This window comes from Salvelinus fontinalis, unplaced genomic scaffold (assembly GCF_029448725.1).
Source record: "Salvelinus fontinalis isolate EN_2023a unplaced genomic scaffold, ASM2944872v1 scaffold_0204, whole genome shotgun sequence".
NCBI classification, from domain to species: Eukaryota; Metazoa; Chordata; class Actinopteri; order Salmoniformes; family Salmonidae; genus Salvelinus; species Salvelinus fontinalis.
Window position 1 is genome coordinate 134,902 of NW_026600413.1, and position 14,556 is coordinate 149,457.

The 14,556-nt window shown below is 43.4% G+C and overlaps 1 protein-coding gene across 1 annotated transcript; it reads left to right on the forward strand.

The window, feature by feature from the left end:
- The first annotated feature begins 10,213 nt into the window (after positions 1-10,213).
- apoeb (apolipoprotein Eb) lies at positions 10,214-14,118 on the forward strand. Its single transcript, XM_055912738.1, has 5 exons — positions 10,214-10,253; positions 10,853-10,918; positions 11,760-11,913; positions 12,417-12,704; positions 12,825-14,118. The coding sequence occupies exons 2-5, from the start codon at positions 10,876-10,878 to the stop codon at positions 13,165-13,167; spliced, it is 828 nt and encodes a 275-aa protein (XP_055768713.1). The 5' UTR covers positions 10,214-10,253; positions 10,853-10,875; the 3' UTR covers positions 13,168-14,118.
- The last annotated feature ends 438 nt before the right edge of the window (positions 14,119-14,556 follow it).

A 14,556-nucleotide genomic window follows, 5' to 3' on the forward strand; every position in this document is an offset into this window, starting at 1 on the left:
TTGGCGTGATCCTGGACAACACCCTGTCGTTCTCAACTAACATCAAGGCGGTGGCCCGTTCCTGTAGGTTCATACTCTACAACATCCGCAGAGTACGACCCTGCCTCACACAGGAAGCGGCGCAGGTCCTAATCCAGGCACTTGTCATCTCCCGTCTGGATTACTGCAACTCGCTGTTGGCTGGGCTCCCTGCCTGTGCCATTAAAACCCTACAACTCATCCAGAACGCCGCAGCCCGTCTGGTGTTCAACCTTCCCAAGTTCTCTCATGTTCCACTGGATGTCATAAGGTGAATGCACCAATTTGTAAGTCGCTCTGGATAAGAGCGTCTGCTAAATGACTTAAATGTAAATGTAAATGTAAATATTACCTTAAACAAACAGTTGCATGACCTACAGCATGGTCAATCAAGTTAATATTTCGGACATTTTCGAACTACTGAACAACTATGGATTTAGAACACCGGAGACTTACTGCAGGTCCCAAAGAAAACAGGAACTGCCTCCACTATTCCAGCACCATTTCAACTTACACATTTCAACATCATCAAATCACCTCTGCTTAATCTAATACAGTTACAACTAAAAGATTCTCTGAGCAATTTAGTCCAATCAACGTAAGCTAAATATCATGTGGCTGTCCATGGTACTGATTTCTGTGTGTGTGTTGGTGTGTGTGTAGAAAAAGTAGAAAAAAACATGTTGACTCACCCTACTTGAAGAGAAACGCCAATGTCATCCTCCTCTCATGTTGACGAAACGGTCTATGACTGTCATACAGTACACGCTTTTAGTTTTTGTTGTCCTAGGCTACTGGGCTAAAATGCTTGATCGCTAGCCTAACTTTCTTTCATAGGCAACGATTAGCCAGTTAGTTAACATTAATCTACTACATCTCCTGAGTGGTGCAGCTGTCATCTCCTGAATGGCGCAGCGTTCTAAGGCACTACATCTCAGTGTAAGAGGCGTCACTACAGTCCCTGGTTCGATTCCAGGCTGTATCACATCCGGCCGTGATTGGGAGTCCCATAGGGCGGTGCACAATTGGCCCAGTGTCACCGGGTTTGACCGGGGTAGGCCGTCATTGTAAATAACAATTTGTTCTTATTAACTGACTTGACTAGTTAAATGAAGGTAAAAAAAAAATGTCAAAAAATAAAAACATCTACTGTAGCTACATATTGAACTTCCATCCTCTGAGGCCAGGGGCACAATGTATGAATTAACATTTGGATCCAAATCCCTATCTCCATCCATGGCTAATTTTGGATAAGGCCACCGGAGGACAACAACACAACGAGATGCAACAATTCAAGTTTTTTGTTTATTTTGATGTGATGTGGTTGGTGTGAATCCAAAAATCAAAACTGGCTTCAATAAACACTTTTTTTTGGTGCACCAAGACCATTGACAGTTGAGTTCACTCAGTTTAGCTCAAAATATATAAATTATTGTATATGTCTTATTCTTTTTTATTGGTACATTTTGGGGGGAAGCCTGGCTTCCCTTGGCATCCATGAATACACACCACTAGCAATAGCTTGCTTTCTCCTTCAACATAGTTTTAGAATGAATGCCATCTAGTGGCAGTTCATTGTCAATTCAGGGAATTATAAAGCCCTGTGCAATGATGGTGATTTACTGACCTCTTCACAGAAATCAGAAAATAACCATATATACAATGACCTGACAAACAGTCATGTACAACTCTCTCTACCCCCCCCCCCCCCCCACCCTCTCTCTCCCTCTCTCTCTGAATTACTTGTAAGAACAATACAGTCCTGTAACACTATCTGAAATCCTATCACACCCCACAATCCCAAACCCCCTCCAGAGGTAGGTATGGAGCATGTTCAGAGCTGTCTCTGCATGTCTGATGATGTACCTGTATCCTCCCCCTCTCCCCCTCCGGCTCTACCAGGGCTCTCCCATGCTGCCTCACCCAGAGGTAAACAAAATTCTTTGGATCTGCCCCAAACTGCCACTGGCACCAGTAACCGTTAACCCTGCTGGGTTAGCCATGTACTTCCTTTGTTCAACATCATTACATTATCAAGCTAATATAAATGACCTGTCAAACACGTTCTACTGGCCATACTGTTAACCCTCCAAACACTGTTAGACAAGCATACTATTTGTTTACTGTTACCTGTATTGGGTAGCAGAACGTATGTCCATAAAACAACTCTGTGAGAACAGGGAACAGGACAACTCAACATAAACCAAAAGTGGATATTGATTTATATCTTTGCCTGGTAGTAAGACTGTAAAACAAATCTCTGAGATCTGCCTTATGCCACAGGGGTTCTGTAATGATAGACTAAATAAAGGGCCCACATCTAAGCCTATAATGAACTGGCAAAAGGTCAATAGATAAGAACAAGAGACAAGTACGGATATGGTCCTTACAGTGTTCCTTATGTTCCTTGGAGCAGCATTTTTACATAGTGAACTGTGTTTGATTTATGGTCCTTGTTAATTGCTAGTGAACAGACACTGTATTTCTATGTAAAAAGGGCATTGGAGGTGAGGTCAACCTATTGTTCGGTGCAAGTTGCCACCAGTCAGCTACGTAAGCAAAATCAGTAAGTCAGAAGCAGATGACTGACCACACACACACGGAGAATAGAATCAAACCGAGTTTTAAAACTGGGCCCAGCTAAGCGCCCTTTGGCCCAGGCACAGCCAGTTGTGGTGACATCACAGACTCATGTGAAGTTAGAGGTGAGAGGTCTCACTCTGACCAGAGGTGACCAACTAACCACAGACCACAGTCCTCCAGCTCCCGTCACACCACTCCTGACTCCAAGATGAGCTGGCTGGGGTTATGAGAGTTCACTGCTAACCGACAACTTCTCACACACTGCCCTGGTAGACGCATATTACCACATCACCCATCCTTACAATGAGAGGGAACAAAGAAGTATATATTTTTAGGACAAGAGGAAGTGTCTTCTGTTACAGAACTCTGTAGAAGTCTGTCGGTCTGTCTGTCTACAGCTAGTTATACCGTATCATCATTCTTCTTATTCTCTCTCTCACTTCCCTCTCGTTCTCTCTCACTGTTTCTATGACCCCAATGTTCATGCCTTGAAAGCCATTACAAAAGCTCTACTGCACTACTGTTCATAACAGCTGTGCTGCAATCCCTGTCCCTCGTGGTCCCAGCTTTAGTAGGACATGTCTGTCTGTCCCAGCAGGGAGAGCAGCAGTGGGTAGGGTATTGAGTTCAGCTCAGGCTGAGGCGTTTAAATAAAAAAAGTGAACCAAATTACAATCAAATCAAATTGTATTTGTCACATGCTTCATAAACAACAGGTGTAGTCTAACAGGGAAATGCGTATGGGCCTTTCCCAACAATGCAGAGAGAAAAAAAATAGAAAACATTATAGAAAAATAACAACACAAGGAATAAATACACAATGAGTAACAATGTGCAAGGGTAGCAGGTAATTAAGGTAGATATGTACATATAGGTAGGGATAAAGTTAGTCAACAGGACAGATAATAAACAGTAGCAGCAGCGTATGTGATGAGTCAAAAGAGTTCAATGCAGATAGTCTGGGTAGCTATTTGGTTAACTATTTAACTATTTAGCAGAGAGAACAGGCTATGACTTGGGTAGCTGGAGTCTTTGACAATTTCTAGGGCCTTCCTCTGACACCGCCTGGTATTGAGGTCCTGGATGGCAGGGAGATCGGCCCCAATGATATTGGGGCGTCCGCACTACCCTCTGTATCGCCTTGGGGTCAGATGCCAAGCAGTTGCCATATCAAGCGGTGATGCAGCCAGTCAAGATGCTCTCAATGGTGCAGCTGTAGAACTTTTTGAGGATCTGAGGGCCCATGCCAAATCTTTTCAGCCTCGTGAGGGGGGAAAGGCTTTCTTTACAACTGTCTTGGTGTGTGTGGACCATGACAATTCCTTAGTGATGTGGACACCGAGGAACTAGAAGCTCTCGACCCGCTCCAAAACAGCTCCCATCGATGTGGATGGGGGCGTGCTCGGCCCTCCATTTCCTGTAGCCCACGCTCAGCTACTTTGTCTTTCAGACATTGAGGAAGAGGTTGTTGTCCTGGCACCACACTGCCACTGACCTCCTCCCTACAGGCAGTCTTATTGTCGTCGTCGGTGATCAGGCCAACCACTGTTGTGTCGTCAGCAAACTTAATGATGGTGTTGGAGTCGTGCGTGGCAATGCAGTCATGGGTGAACAGGGAGAACAGGAGGGGACTAAGCCCGTACCCCTGAGGGGTCCCCGTGTTGAGGGTCAGCATGGCAGATGTGATGTTGCCTACACTCACCACCTGGCGGCGGCCCATCAGGAAGTCCAGGATCCAGATCAAGTTACAATAGAGATTGTGTCATCTGTGGATCTGTTGGGGCGGTATGAGAATTGGAGTGGGTCCAGGGTGTCTGGGATTACGGTGTTGATGTGAGCCATGACCAGCCTTTCAAAGCATTTCATGGCTTACAGAAGTGAGTGCTACTGGGCAATAGACAGTTAGACAGGTTACCTTGGCATTCTTGGGCACAGGGACTATGGTGGTCTGCTTGAAACATGTAGGTATTAGATAATGGGTCAGAGAGAGGTTAAAAAATGTCAGTGAAGATACTTGCCAGCTGTTCAGTGCATACTCTGAGTACATGTCCCGGTAATTCGTCTGACCCTCATAAATGTTAACCTGTTAAAAAGGTCTTACTCAGATTGGCTACGAGAGCAAGATCACACAGTCGTCCGGAACAGCTGGTGCTCTCATGCATGGTTCAGCGTTGCTTGCCTCAAAGCAGGCGTAGAAGGAATTTAGCTGGTCTGGTAAGCTCGAGTCACTGAGCAGCTCGTGGCTGGGTTTTCCTTTGTAATCCATCAACCTTAGGAACCTGTAGGAACAACTATAAAACCCCAATTCAATGCTGTTCCCACATTAAATGTGGGAGAAAAATAACTAATAACAGAGGCCGGTCAGATATCACAAAAGGATTGTGTGACAACAGATTGTGAGGTTGTTTGGATTCAATTACTTCAGTAATCCTCTGACTGTGTGCTGAACAGGACTGGACTTGTCATGCTGCTGAATGCCCACTTTCCCATGTGACACACCCATACTGTGACATAGAGTAGAGGAAGCATGTGGAGTTCTATGCATCAAACTAAGAGACATTGTAAACACCTGATGGGTCATTTGATTTTATGTCACATATTTTTTATTCAGTCAAGTAATGTGTAAACTAAGATGGTAAAAAAGTTTTTTTTTAAATGTGTCCTCAAATTGCTTGTAGTCAGAAGAGAGCACATGCACTGCAGTGGCTGTACATCTCAAGATATGCTAGCTGGCTAGATATGTACACTACCGTTCAAAAGTTTGGGGTCACTTAGAAATGTCCATGTTTTTGATAGAAAAAAAAGTCCATTAAAATAACATCAAATTGATCCGAAATACAGTGTAGACATTGTTAATGTTCCAAATGACTATTGTAGCTTGAAACGGCAGATTTTTTATGGAATATCTACATAGGCCTACAGAGGCCCATTATCAGCAACCATCACTCCTGTGTTCCAAAGGCACGTTGTGTTAACTAATCCAAGTTTATCATTTAAAAGGCTAATTGATCATTAGAAAACCCTTTTGCAATTATGTTAGCACAGCTGAAAACTGTTGTTCTGATTAAAGAAGCAATACAACTGGCCTTCTTTAGACTAGTTGAGTGTCTGGAGCATCAGCATTTGTGGGTTCAAATAACTTTCTTCTGAAACTCATCAGTCTATTCTTGTTCTGAGAAATGAAGGCTATTCCATGTGAGAAATTGCCAAGAAACTGAAGATCTCGTACTACGCTGTGGACTACTCCCTTCACAGAACAGCGCAAACTGACTCTAACCAGAATAGAAAGAGGAGTGGGAGGCCCCGGTGCACAACTGAGCAAGAGGACAAGCACATTAGAGTGTCTAGTTTTGTCACGTTCCTGACCTGTTTTCTTTTGTTTTGTATTTATTTAGTTGGTCAGGGCGTGAGTTGGGTGGGTTTGTCTATGTGTGATTTTCTATGTTGGGATGTTTGTGTTCGGCCGGGTATGATTCTCAATCAGAGGCAGCTGTCAATCGTTGTCCCTGATTGAGAATCATACTTAGGCAGCCTGGGTTTCACGTGTGTTTTGTGGGTGTTTGTTCCTGTGTCAGGTTTTTTGCCACACAGGACTGTTTCGGTTTTGTCACATTTGTTGGTTGTTTTGTATTTTGAAGTGTTTTGTTGACTTTCAGTAAATAATGAACACTAACCACTCTGCGTTTTGGTCCTCTCCTTCTGTCAGCGAGGACAGCCGTTACAAGTTTGAGAAACAGACACCTCCCAAGTCCTCAACTGGCAGCTTCATAAAATACAATGGCTTGCGAAGGTATTCCCCCCCTTGACATTTTTCCTATTTTGTTGCCTTACAACGTGGAATTAAAATAGATTTTTAGGGGGTTTGTATCATTTGATTGACACAACATGCCTACTACTTTCAAGTTGCACATTTTTATTTATTGTGAAACAAACAAGAAATAAGACAAAATAAATGAAAACTAACCCAAAGTCAATAATTTGTAGAGCCACCTTTTGCAGCAATTACATCTGCAAGTCTTTTGGGGTATGTCTCTATAAGCTTGGCACATCTAGCCACTGGGATTTTTGCCCATTCTTCAATGCAAAACTGCTCCAGCTCCTTCAAGTTGGATGGGTTCCACTGATGTACAGCAATCTTTAAGTCATACCACAGATTCTCAATTGGTTTGAGTTCTGGGCTTTGACTAGGCCATTCCAAGACATTTAAATGTTTCCCCTTAAACCACTCTAGTGTTGCTTTAGCAGTATGCTTAGGGTCATTGTCCTGCTGGTAGGTGACGTCCTAGTCGCAAATTTCTGGAAGACTGAAACAGGTTCCCTCAAGAATTTCCCTGTATTTAGAGCCATCCATCATTCCTTCAATTCTGACCAGTTTCCCAGTCCCTGCTGATGAAAAACATATTCACAGCATGATGCTGCCACCACCATGCTTCGCTGTGAGGATGGTGTTCTCGGGGTGATGAGAGGTGTTGGGTTTGCGCCCGACATAGCATTTTCTTTGATGGCCAAAAGCTCAATTATTTCTCATCTGACCAGAAGACCTTCTTCCATATGTTTGGGGAGTCTCCCACATGCCTTTTGGCGAACACCAAACATGTTTGCTTATTTTTTTTGGGCCACTCTTCCGTAAATCCCAGCTCTGTGGAGTGTGGAGCTCTCTTAAAGTGGTCCTACGGACAGATACTCCAATCTCCGCTGTGGAGCTTTGCAACTCCTTCAGGGTTATCTTTGGTCTCTTTGTTGCTTCTCTGATTAATGCCCTCCTTGCCTGGTCCGTGAGTTTTGGTGGGCAACCCTCTCTTGGCAGGTTTGTTGTGGTGCCATATTCTTTCCATTTTTTAAATAATGGATTTAATGGTGCTCCGTGGGATGTTCAAAGTTTCTGATATTTTTTAAAAACCCAACTCTGTTCTGTACTTCTCCACAACTTTGTCCCTGACCTGTTTGGAGAGCTCCTTGATCTTCATATTGCTGCTTGCTTGGTGGTGCCCCTTGCTTAGTGGTGTTGCAGACTCTGGGGCCTTTCAGAACAGGTGCATATATACTGAGATCATGTGACAGATCATGTGACACTTAGATTGCACACAGGTGGACTTTAATTAACTAATTATGTGACTTCTGAATGTAATTGGTTGAGCCAGATCTTATTTAGGGGCTTCATAGCAGAGGGGGTGAAAACATATGCGCACACCACTTTTCCATTAAAAACATGTTTAAAAAATGTTTCACTTCACCGATTTGGACTATTTTGTGTATGTCCATTATATTAAATCCAAATAAAAATCAATTTAAATTACAAGTTGTAATGCAACAAAATAAGAAAAGCGCCAAGGGGGGTGAATACTTTTGCAAGGCACTGTAGAACCTGCAAAACACCAGTCTCAATGTCAACAGTGAAGATGCGACTCTGGGATGCTGGCCTTCTAGGCAGAGTTGCAAAGAAAAAGCCATATCTCAGACTGGCCAATAGGAAGAAAAGATTAAGATGGGCAAAAGAACACAGACACTGGACAAATCTGCTTAGAAGGCACGCATTCCGGAGTCGCCTCTTCACTGTTGACGTTGAGACTGGTGTTTTGCGGGTACTATTTAATGAAGCTGCCAGTTGAGGACTTGTGAGGTGTCTTTTTCTCCACCAAGACACTCTAATGTACTTGTCCTCTTGCTCAGTTGTGCACCGGGGCCTCCCACTCCTCTTTCTATTCTGGCTAGAGCCAGTTTGCGCTGTTCCTTTAAGGGAGTAGTACACAGCGTTGTACGAGATCTTCAGTTTCTTGGCAATTTCTCGCATGGAATAGCCTTCATTTCTCAGAAGAAGAATAGACTGACGAGTTTCAGAAGAAAGTCTTTGTTTTTGGCCATTTTGAGCCTGTAATCGAACCCACAAATGCTGATGCTCCGGATACTCAACTAGTCTAAAGAAGGCCAGTTGTATTGCTTCTTTAATCAGAACAACAGTTTTCAGCTGTGCTAACATAATTGCAAAAGGGTTTTCTAATGATCAATTAGCCTTTTAAAATGATAAACTTGACACTAACTGCACTTGCTTCCTGACTCCCTGCATCTACGTTACATTGAGTAATTTTCTATTAAAGTATGACAATTTGTTACTTTTTCCTCCACTGGTACACATATTGACTTCTTTTGATCAAGGAGAGTAATCTGCAAATGCAGACGGAATGACAATCCTCTCACAAATAACATCAGTTCTGACCTTTGCTTGAATCCTAAGAATATAATTTGGGGGATGCTTATATTTGTCATGTTATAAACAAGTGTAATGGAATTCTTTGTTGCATATCCCAACTCCCACGAGACACCTGCAGGGCGTGTGGTCACGGCCACACTCCCTGCACTCTATTGTACAGCGCCTCTGGAGCAATTAGGGTTAAGTGCCTTGCTCAAGGGCACAGCGAGATGTGTCACCTTGTTGGCTCTGGTATTCCAACCAGCAACTTTTCGGTTATTGCCCAAAGCTTTAACCTTGATGTCCAACAATGCATAAACTGTGACTAGACCTAACAAAAAGGAGAATTAGAGCTACATTTGGGTGTGTGAGTTGAACTCATATGGCTCAGTTGGAGTCAGCACTTTCTCTTTTTTTTTTTTTTTTGTCATTGTCTCAGTTCCTTACAGGCTATGAACAATAAAGCTAGCTCTGTCAAATCCTTATCTTGAGAGTTATATTGAGGTTACATTTTCTACAGTAACTCCTTTTACCTCAAAAACATTTTCCTCATTGGACATGCCTATCCCAACTAACCGCAGTCTATTTATGTGATGTATGAACTGCCTTCGTTGCCCCTCACGCCACTCTCTCTACCGCCCACTCATAATCCTTCCTACTGCACCCCAGCTCTATCCCCAAGCCCTGACATGTCTCTGGGAACAGCAGTATCTCCCACTCCTATCTTGTTTTGCACTGATCTGTTAGCCTGGGGAGTTATTGTTTTGAGGAAATAACAGATGTTAACAGTTACAGTGCCTTCAGAAAGTATTCATACCATCATGTGACCATCATGCATTCAAATAGCCCAGTGTAAATGAATGAAGACTGATGGGGAGTGGAGGGGTGCCATACAGTGGTAGGGGTAGTCAGTTGATACTGTAGTTTCATGATTAAAAATAAACTGATTCAAATACATTGAAGACCATTGGAGCTGCCTGACAAGGATAGCCTATTTACAGATTCCTGGCGCCAGCAGTAGATTATTGTTGGCAAAATAATTGTTCTCTGAGACATTTAACATTTAATTGTATTTGCAAAACGGATTACATAAAACACACCTGGAAAAGCCAAAGACCAAGAAGGAAATGTATAAACAATCTGAGTGAGCCACAATCACATCTAAGAGTTCTTTAAACGAGTTTCCTTGTTTCAAATAGCCTACAGTTTTTTCATAGAAGCACAAACTATTTTCGTTGACGTACATCATAAACTATATATTGCACAATCACCATATATCCAACAACAACGCAAAGAGATGAGAACTTCGAACGCGAAGTGGCACATCGCGTGGAACGAACCATGAGCTGAGCCACACATCATCACATGCGCGCGTTCTCCCAGCTACAGGCGCGCGGCCGTCCCAGGACAGTATAAAAAGCCCCGCGAACTGTCCCTAGAGCACGGAAAGAACTGGATTTCTTAGGTGAGTGAGGAATGGGGACAACTAATGGGCACCATATAGGCTACAAACGTGCTTTAGTCATGAGTGAAATACCTTATTTTTAGTAGAAATATAAAGCATCTGTTAAAGTAGACCTGATTTGATACCGAGATAGAGACTACTTATAAATTATTGCATTAGGTTAGGCTACTGTAGCCTTCACATTAGGCAATGAAAAGCAAGTCATTCATCTTTTTACTGTAGTGTGCAGATTAACCAGACCAAATGTATGGTAAAACTGTTAAGAAGAGATGCATTGCAGTGGAAACTACAATACCTTATTAGTTTATAGCATAATGACTGGATTTAAAGTTTAATCTGAAACGTTTGATTGCATAGAACTAGTTTAGTTGCTATTCTAAAAGAGCTCAGTGAGTACAGTTATGGACATTTAGCGTCCATGAAAGGTAATTTTTCCTATTTATTCTATTGGCTCAGAGTAGTATTCTACTTTATTCAAAAAAATATTCTGCCAATTATTCCAATGATGTAACATTGTATCTTTGTATATTGTTGTATTTGTTTTCTATAGCTTTGATAGACAACCACTGTCTGACTTGGGTCTATGTCTGTTTTCATAGGTGTATCTGTCTGTCAATCAATCATGAAGGCTGTGGCAATAATCCTTGCTCTGGCAGTTATCTCTGGTAAACCTGGGTTTACACTGTTCCCTTTTGGCACTGTTATCAATATATACAGTTCCTTGCAAAAGTATTCATACCCCTTGGAATTCTTCACATTTTATTGTGTTAGAAAGTGGGATTAAAATGGATTTTAATTGTAATTCATTACAATTAATGACTATATTTTAGTTATAAATGTTTTCTTACTCTTTTTTTAAAAATTAGAATTTTTCTTCCACTTTGACATTACAGAGTATTTTGAGTAGATTGTTGACAAAAAAAATGAAAATGAAATACATTAATGCCACGTTGTAACACAATAAAATGTGAAGAAATCCAGTGCAAGGCACTGTATATACAGTATATATATTTAGTATTAGTCAACTGTATATACAGTATATATATTTAGTATTAGTCAACTGTATATACAGTATATATATTTAGTATTAGTCAACTGTATATACAGTATATATATTTAGTATTAGTCAACTGTATTTACAGTATATATATTTAGTATTAGTCAACTGTATATACAGTATATATATTTAGTATTAGTCAACTGTATATACAGTATATATATTTAGTATTACTCAACTGTATATACAGTATATATATTTAGTATTAGTCAACTGTATATACAGTATATATATATAGTATTAGTCAACTGTATGTGCATGAATGCATTTACTGACTCCTTTCTGAGATCAGTCTTTAAGATCAACTCTTACAATACTGTAACACTTGTATAATTAGGCTTCATACTGTACCAAGGCTCCACACTCTCTCATTACCAGACTGGATTTAACCCCCCTGATGGTGTATATTATGGAAACCTCACATCAGAGCTCTCTGTGTCCCCCTGCAGGCTGCCATGCCCGCGCTGTGCGCCAGGCAGAGGCCCTCCAGAACCACTGGGAGGAGAACGTTGAGCGCTTCTGGACCTACGTGTCTGAGATCAACAGCAGAGCCGACGGACTGGTGGAAAACCTCAAGGCCTCCCAGCTCAGCAGAGAACTCGAGTGAGTGGCACATTGTAACACTATTTCATTCTGAAGTGATATAGGCTCATATACTTTGCTTCATCACTCTCCATTATCACCTTGTGCTGTGTGACTGTCTCTGACCATGCCTCCCTGCTTTCCCCTCTCTCCCCATCCTCCCCCCCGTGTCTCTGACCATGCCTCCCCTCTGTACCCTGTGTCCCCCTATGTCCCTGACCATGCCTCCCCTCTTTCTCCTCTCTCCCTCGTCCTCCCCCCTGTACCCCTGTGTCTCCCGATTTCCCAGACGATGTCTCCCCTCTCTCCCCTGTCCTCCCTCCTGTACCCCTGTGTCCTCCTATGTCCCTGACCATGCCTCCCCTTTCCTCCCCCCTGTACCCCTGTGTCTCCCGATTTCCCAGACGATGTCTCCCCTCTCTCCTCCATCCTCCCCCCTGTACCCCTGTGTCCCCTTACGTCACTGGCCATGTCTCCCTCTACCCAGTTTATGACCATCTCTAACCATGCCTCCCTCTCCGCAGCACCCTGATCACTGACACCATGGCTGAGCTGACCGTGTACAGGGAGGACATCCAGACCAAGTTGGGGCCCTACTCCCAGGACACAGCCGCCCTGCTGGGCCAGGACCTGCAGCTTCTGACCACCAAGCTCGAGACCGACATGGTTGACGCCAAGGAGCGCAGCACACAGTACCTGGGAGAGCTCAAGACTATGATGGAGCAGAATGCTGATGATGTCCACAACCGTGCCAACACCTACACCCGCAAACTGAAGAAACGCCTTAACAAGGACACCGAGGAGATCCGCAAGTGAGTATAGATGGCAACAGCTAATGTACTGTAACAGCTTGATTTCCAACATAGAATTTCTAAATACAGTTTTAATATCTTCCAAGTGATGCAAACTCCCTCTGCCTCTCCCTCCCTCAGGACCGTGGCCACCTACCTGGGTGAGATCCAGTCCCGTACTTCCCAGAACATGGATCTCGTGAAGGAGCGCGTGGAGCCCTTCGTGAGTCAGGCCCACGACACCGCCGCCCAGAGGCTGGGCAGCTTCACTGACCTTCTGAAGAACCAGGCCCAGGACCTGAGCCAGCAGGTCTCCACCCAGGCCGAAGGCATGCGCGAGAAGCTGGAGGCCACCGCCGAGGACCTGCGCATCACCCTGGAGGGCAAGATCGATGAGCTCAGCAGCCTGATCGCCCCCTACGCCGCCAAGATCCGTGAGCAGCTCCAGACCGCCATGGACAAGGTCAAGGAGACCGCTGTCTAAATGGACCCAGGGGAGGGAGGGGGTCGGAGGACCGGTGTCCCGCCACTGCACCCCTGTTTAAGTAGGGGTGGCGGTTGTGAAGCACTGTGCCACCATTCACCTAGCTACCACAGAGAGGAGGGAGTTAAGTGTTACTGATGCTGTTTTCACTGTGTTGGCACTGTGTGTTTTGGTTGAGGGGGGTTGATAGAGAGAGAGATGGGTGAGGATGACAGAGCTTTGAAGTGGTCTTGAGCAGACAAACACAGTTCTTTATGTCTGTTCAGGCCTCAGAAAGGCATTTAAATCACTTCAATCACTCTCTCGCTGTATTATCTCCTCATCTAAGAACACAAGAGCCACACTCAATACTGCCTTTCTTAAACACACAAGAGGCCATTGTTTTTAACCTGCTTCGCTTGTCTTCCTCATTATAAGTGCTCTAGATGTCTTCTCCAAATTGTTCTACTAATTTGCATCAGGTTTCTAAGGCTGCTATATGGGATACAAAGGGGGTTGAAACAGTATCTAACAATCGTGAGCCAAATTGTCTCCGGCCCATTCCAGCGCTGTCCCTGTCCTTCATTTCAATAACTGCACTGAACTAAGACTGGGCTTATCTCCAGCACTAGCATCAGTCTGTCCAGAACCAAAGGAGCAGAACCACTCCATGCCTTGCTTGTCTATGATGCTGTATCTACACCTGCTCTGTAGGCTCTGTATTTGTTGTGATTCATATAGAAGTGTATTTACTATGACTGTGATATGACGCGAATATGACAATGAAACTAAAAGGTATACTTCACAGGGTCCATATACTACCTGTCTGTATTATTTCAGTTTGGCCAGAGTGTCTCTTCCACTTCACAATGTAACACGCCCTGCTGCTCACCATAGCACACTGTTTGTCTGGCTGTCTGGCTGACTGCAGTGTGTTACCCAGCGCTGCGTAAATAAAATATGGAAAGAGTTGCTCAATTGTCAGTGTGTTCTTTTCTTGTCAAACCTTTATCAACTTTTTTCAACTTTGACATTTCTTTATTTTTAGTTACAATGACAAATTAGGTAGTTAATATAGCTGAATAGATGGATCTTCATCTTAAAATCTATGGTTGATGAGCACATAAAATCAAGACATTCCTATGCTTATAAATTCCCTCTATCATGCATCATGTTCTGATAACAATGATAAGCTGAACCAGGTTAGTTACAGCTGGGGATGGAGAGAAAACCTACAGGAGGGTAGCTCTCCGGGAACAGGGTTGGAGACCCCTGACATACAGTAATTCAGTGTTGGTCTTTATAAACCACAAACAATGTAAGTTGAATTGAGATCTACGTTAGGTTATAATGTCACGTAACATCACATCTGGAGGCTCCAGAAATAGGTTGGACAGAATGTCCTCGTCA

Coding starts and splice junctions, on each gene's coding strand:
- apoeb (XM_055912738.1), top strand. CDS start 10,876: ATGAAGGCTGTGGCAATAATCCTTGCTCTGGCAGTTATCTCTG. Junction 10,919..11,759: donor TGCTCTGGCAGTTATCTCTG/GTAAACCTGGGT, acceptor GTCCCCCTGCAG/GCTGCCATGCCCGCGCTGTG. Junction 12,705..12,824: donor GACACCGAGGAGATCCGCAA/GTGAGTATAGAT, acceptor TCCCTCCCTCAG/GACCGTGGCCACCTACCTGG.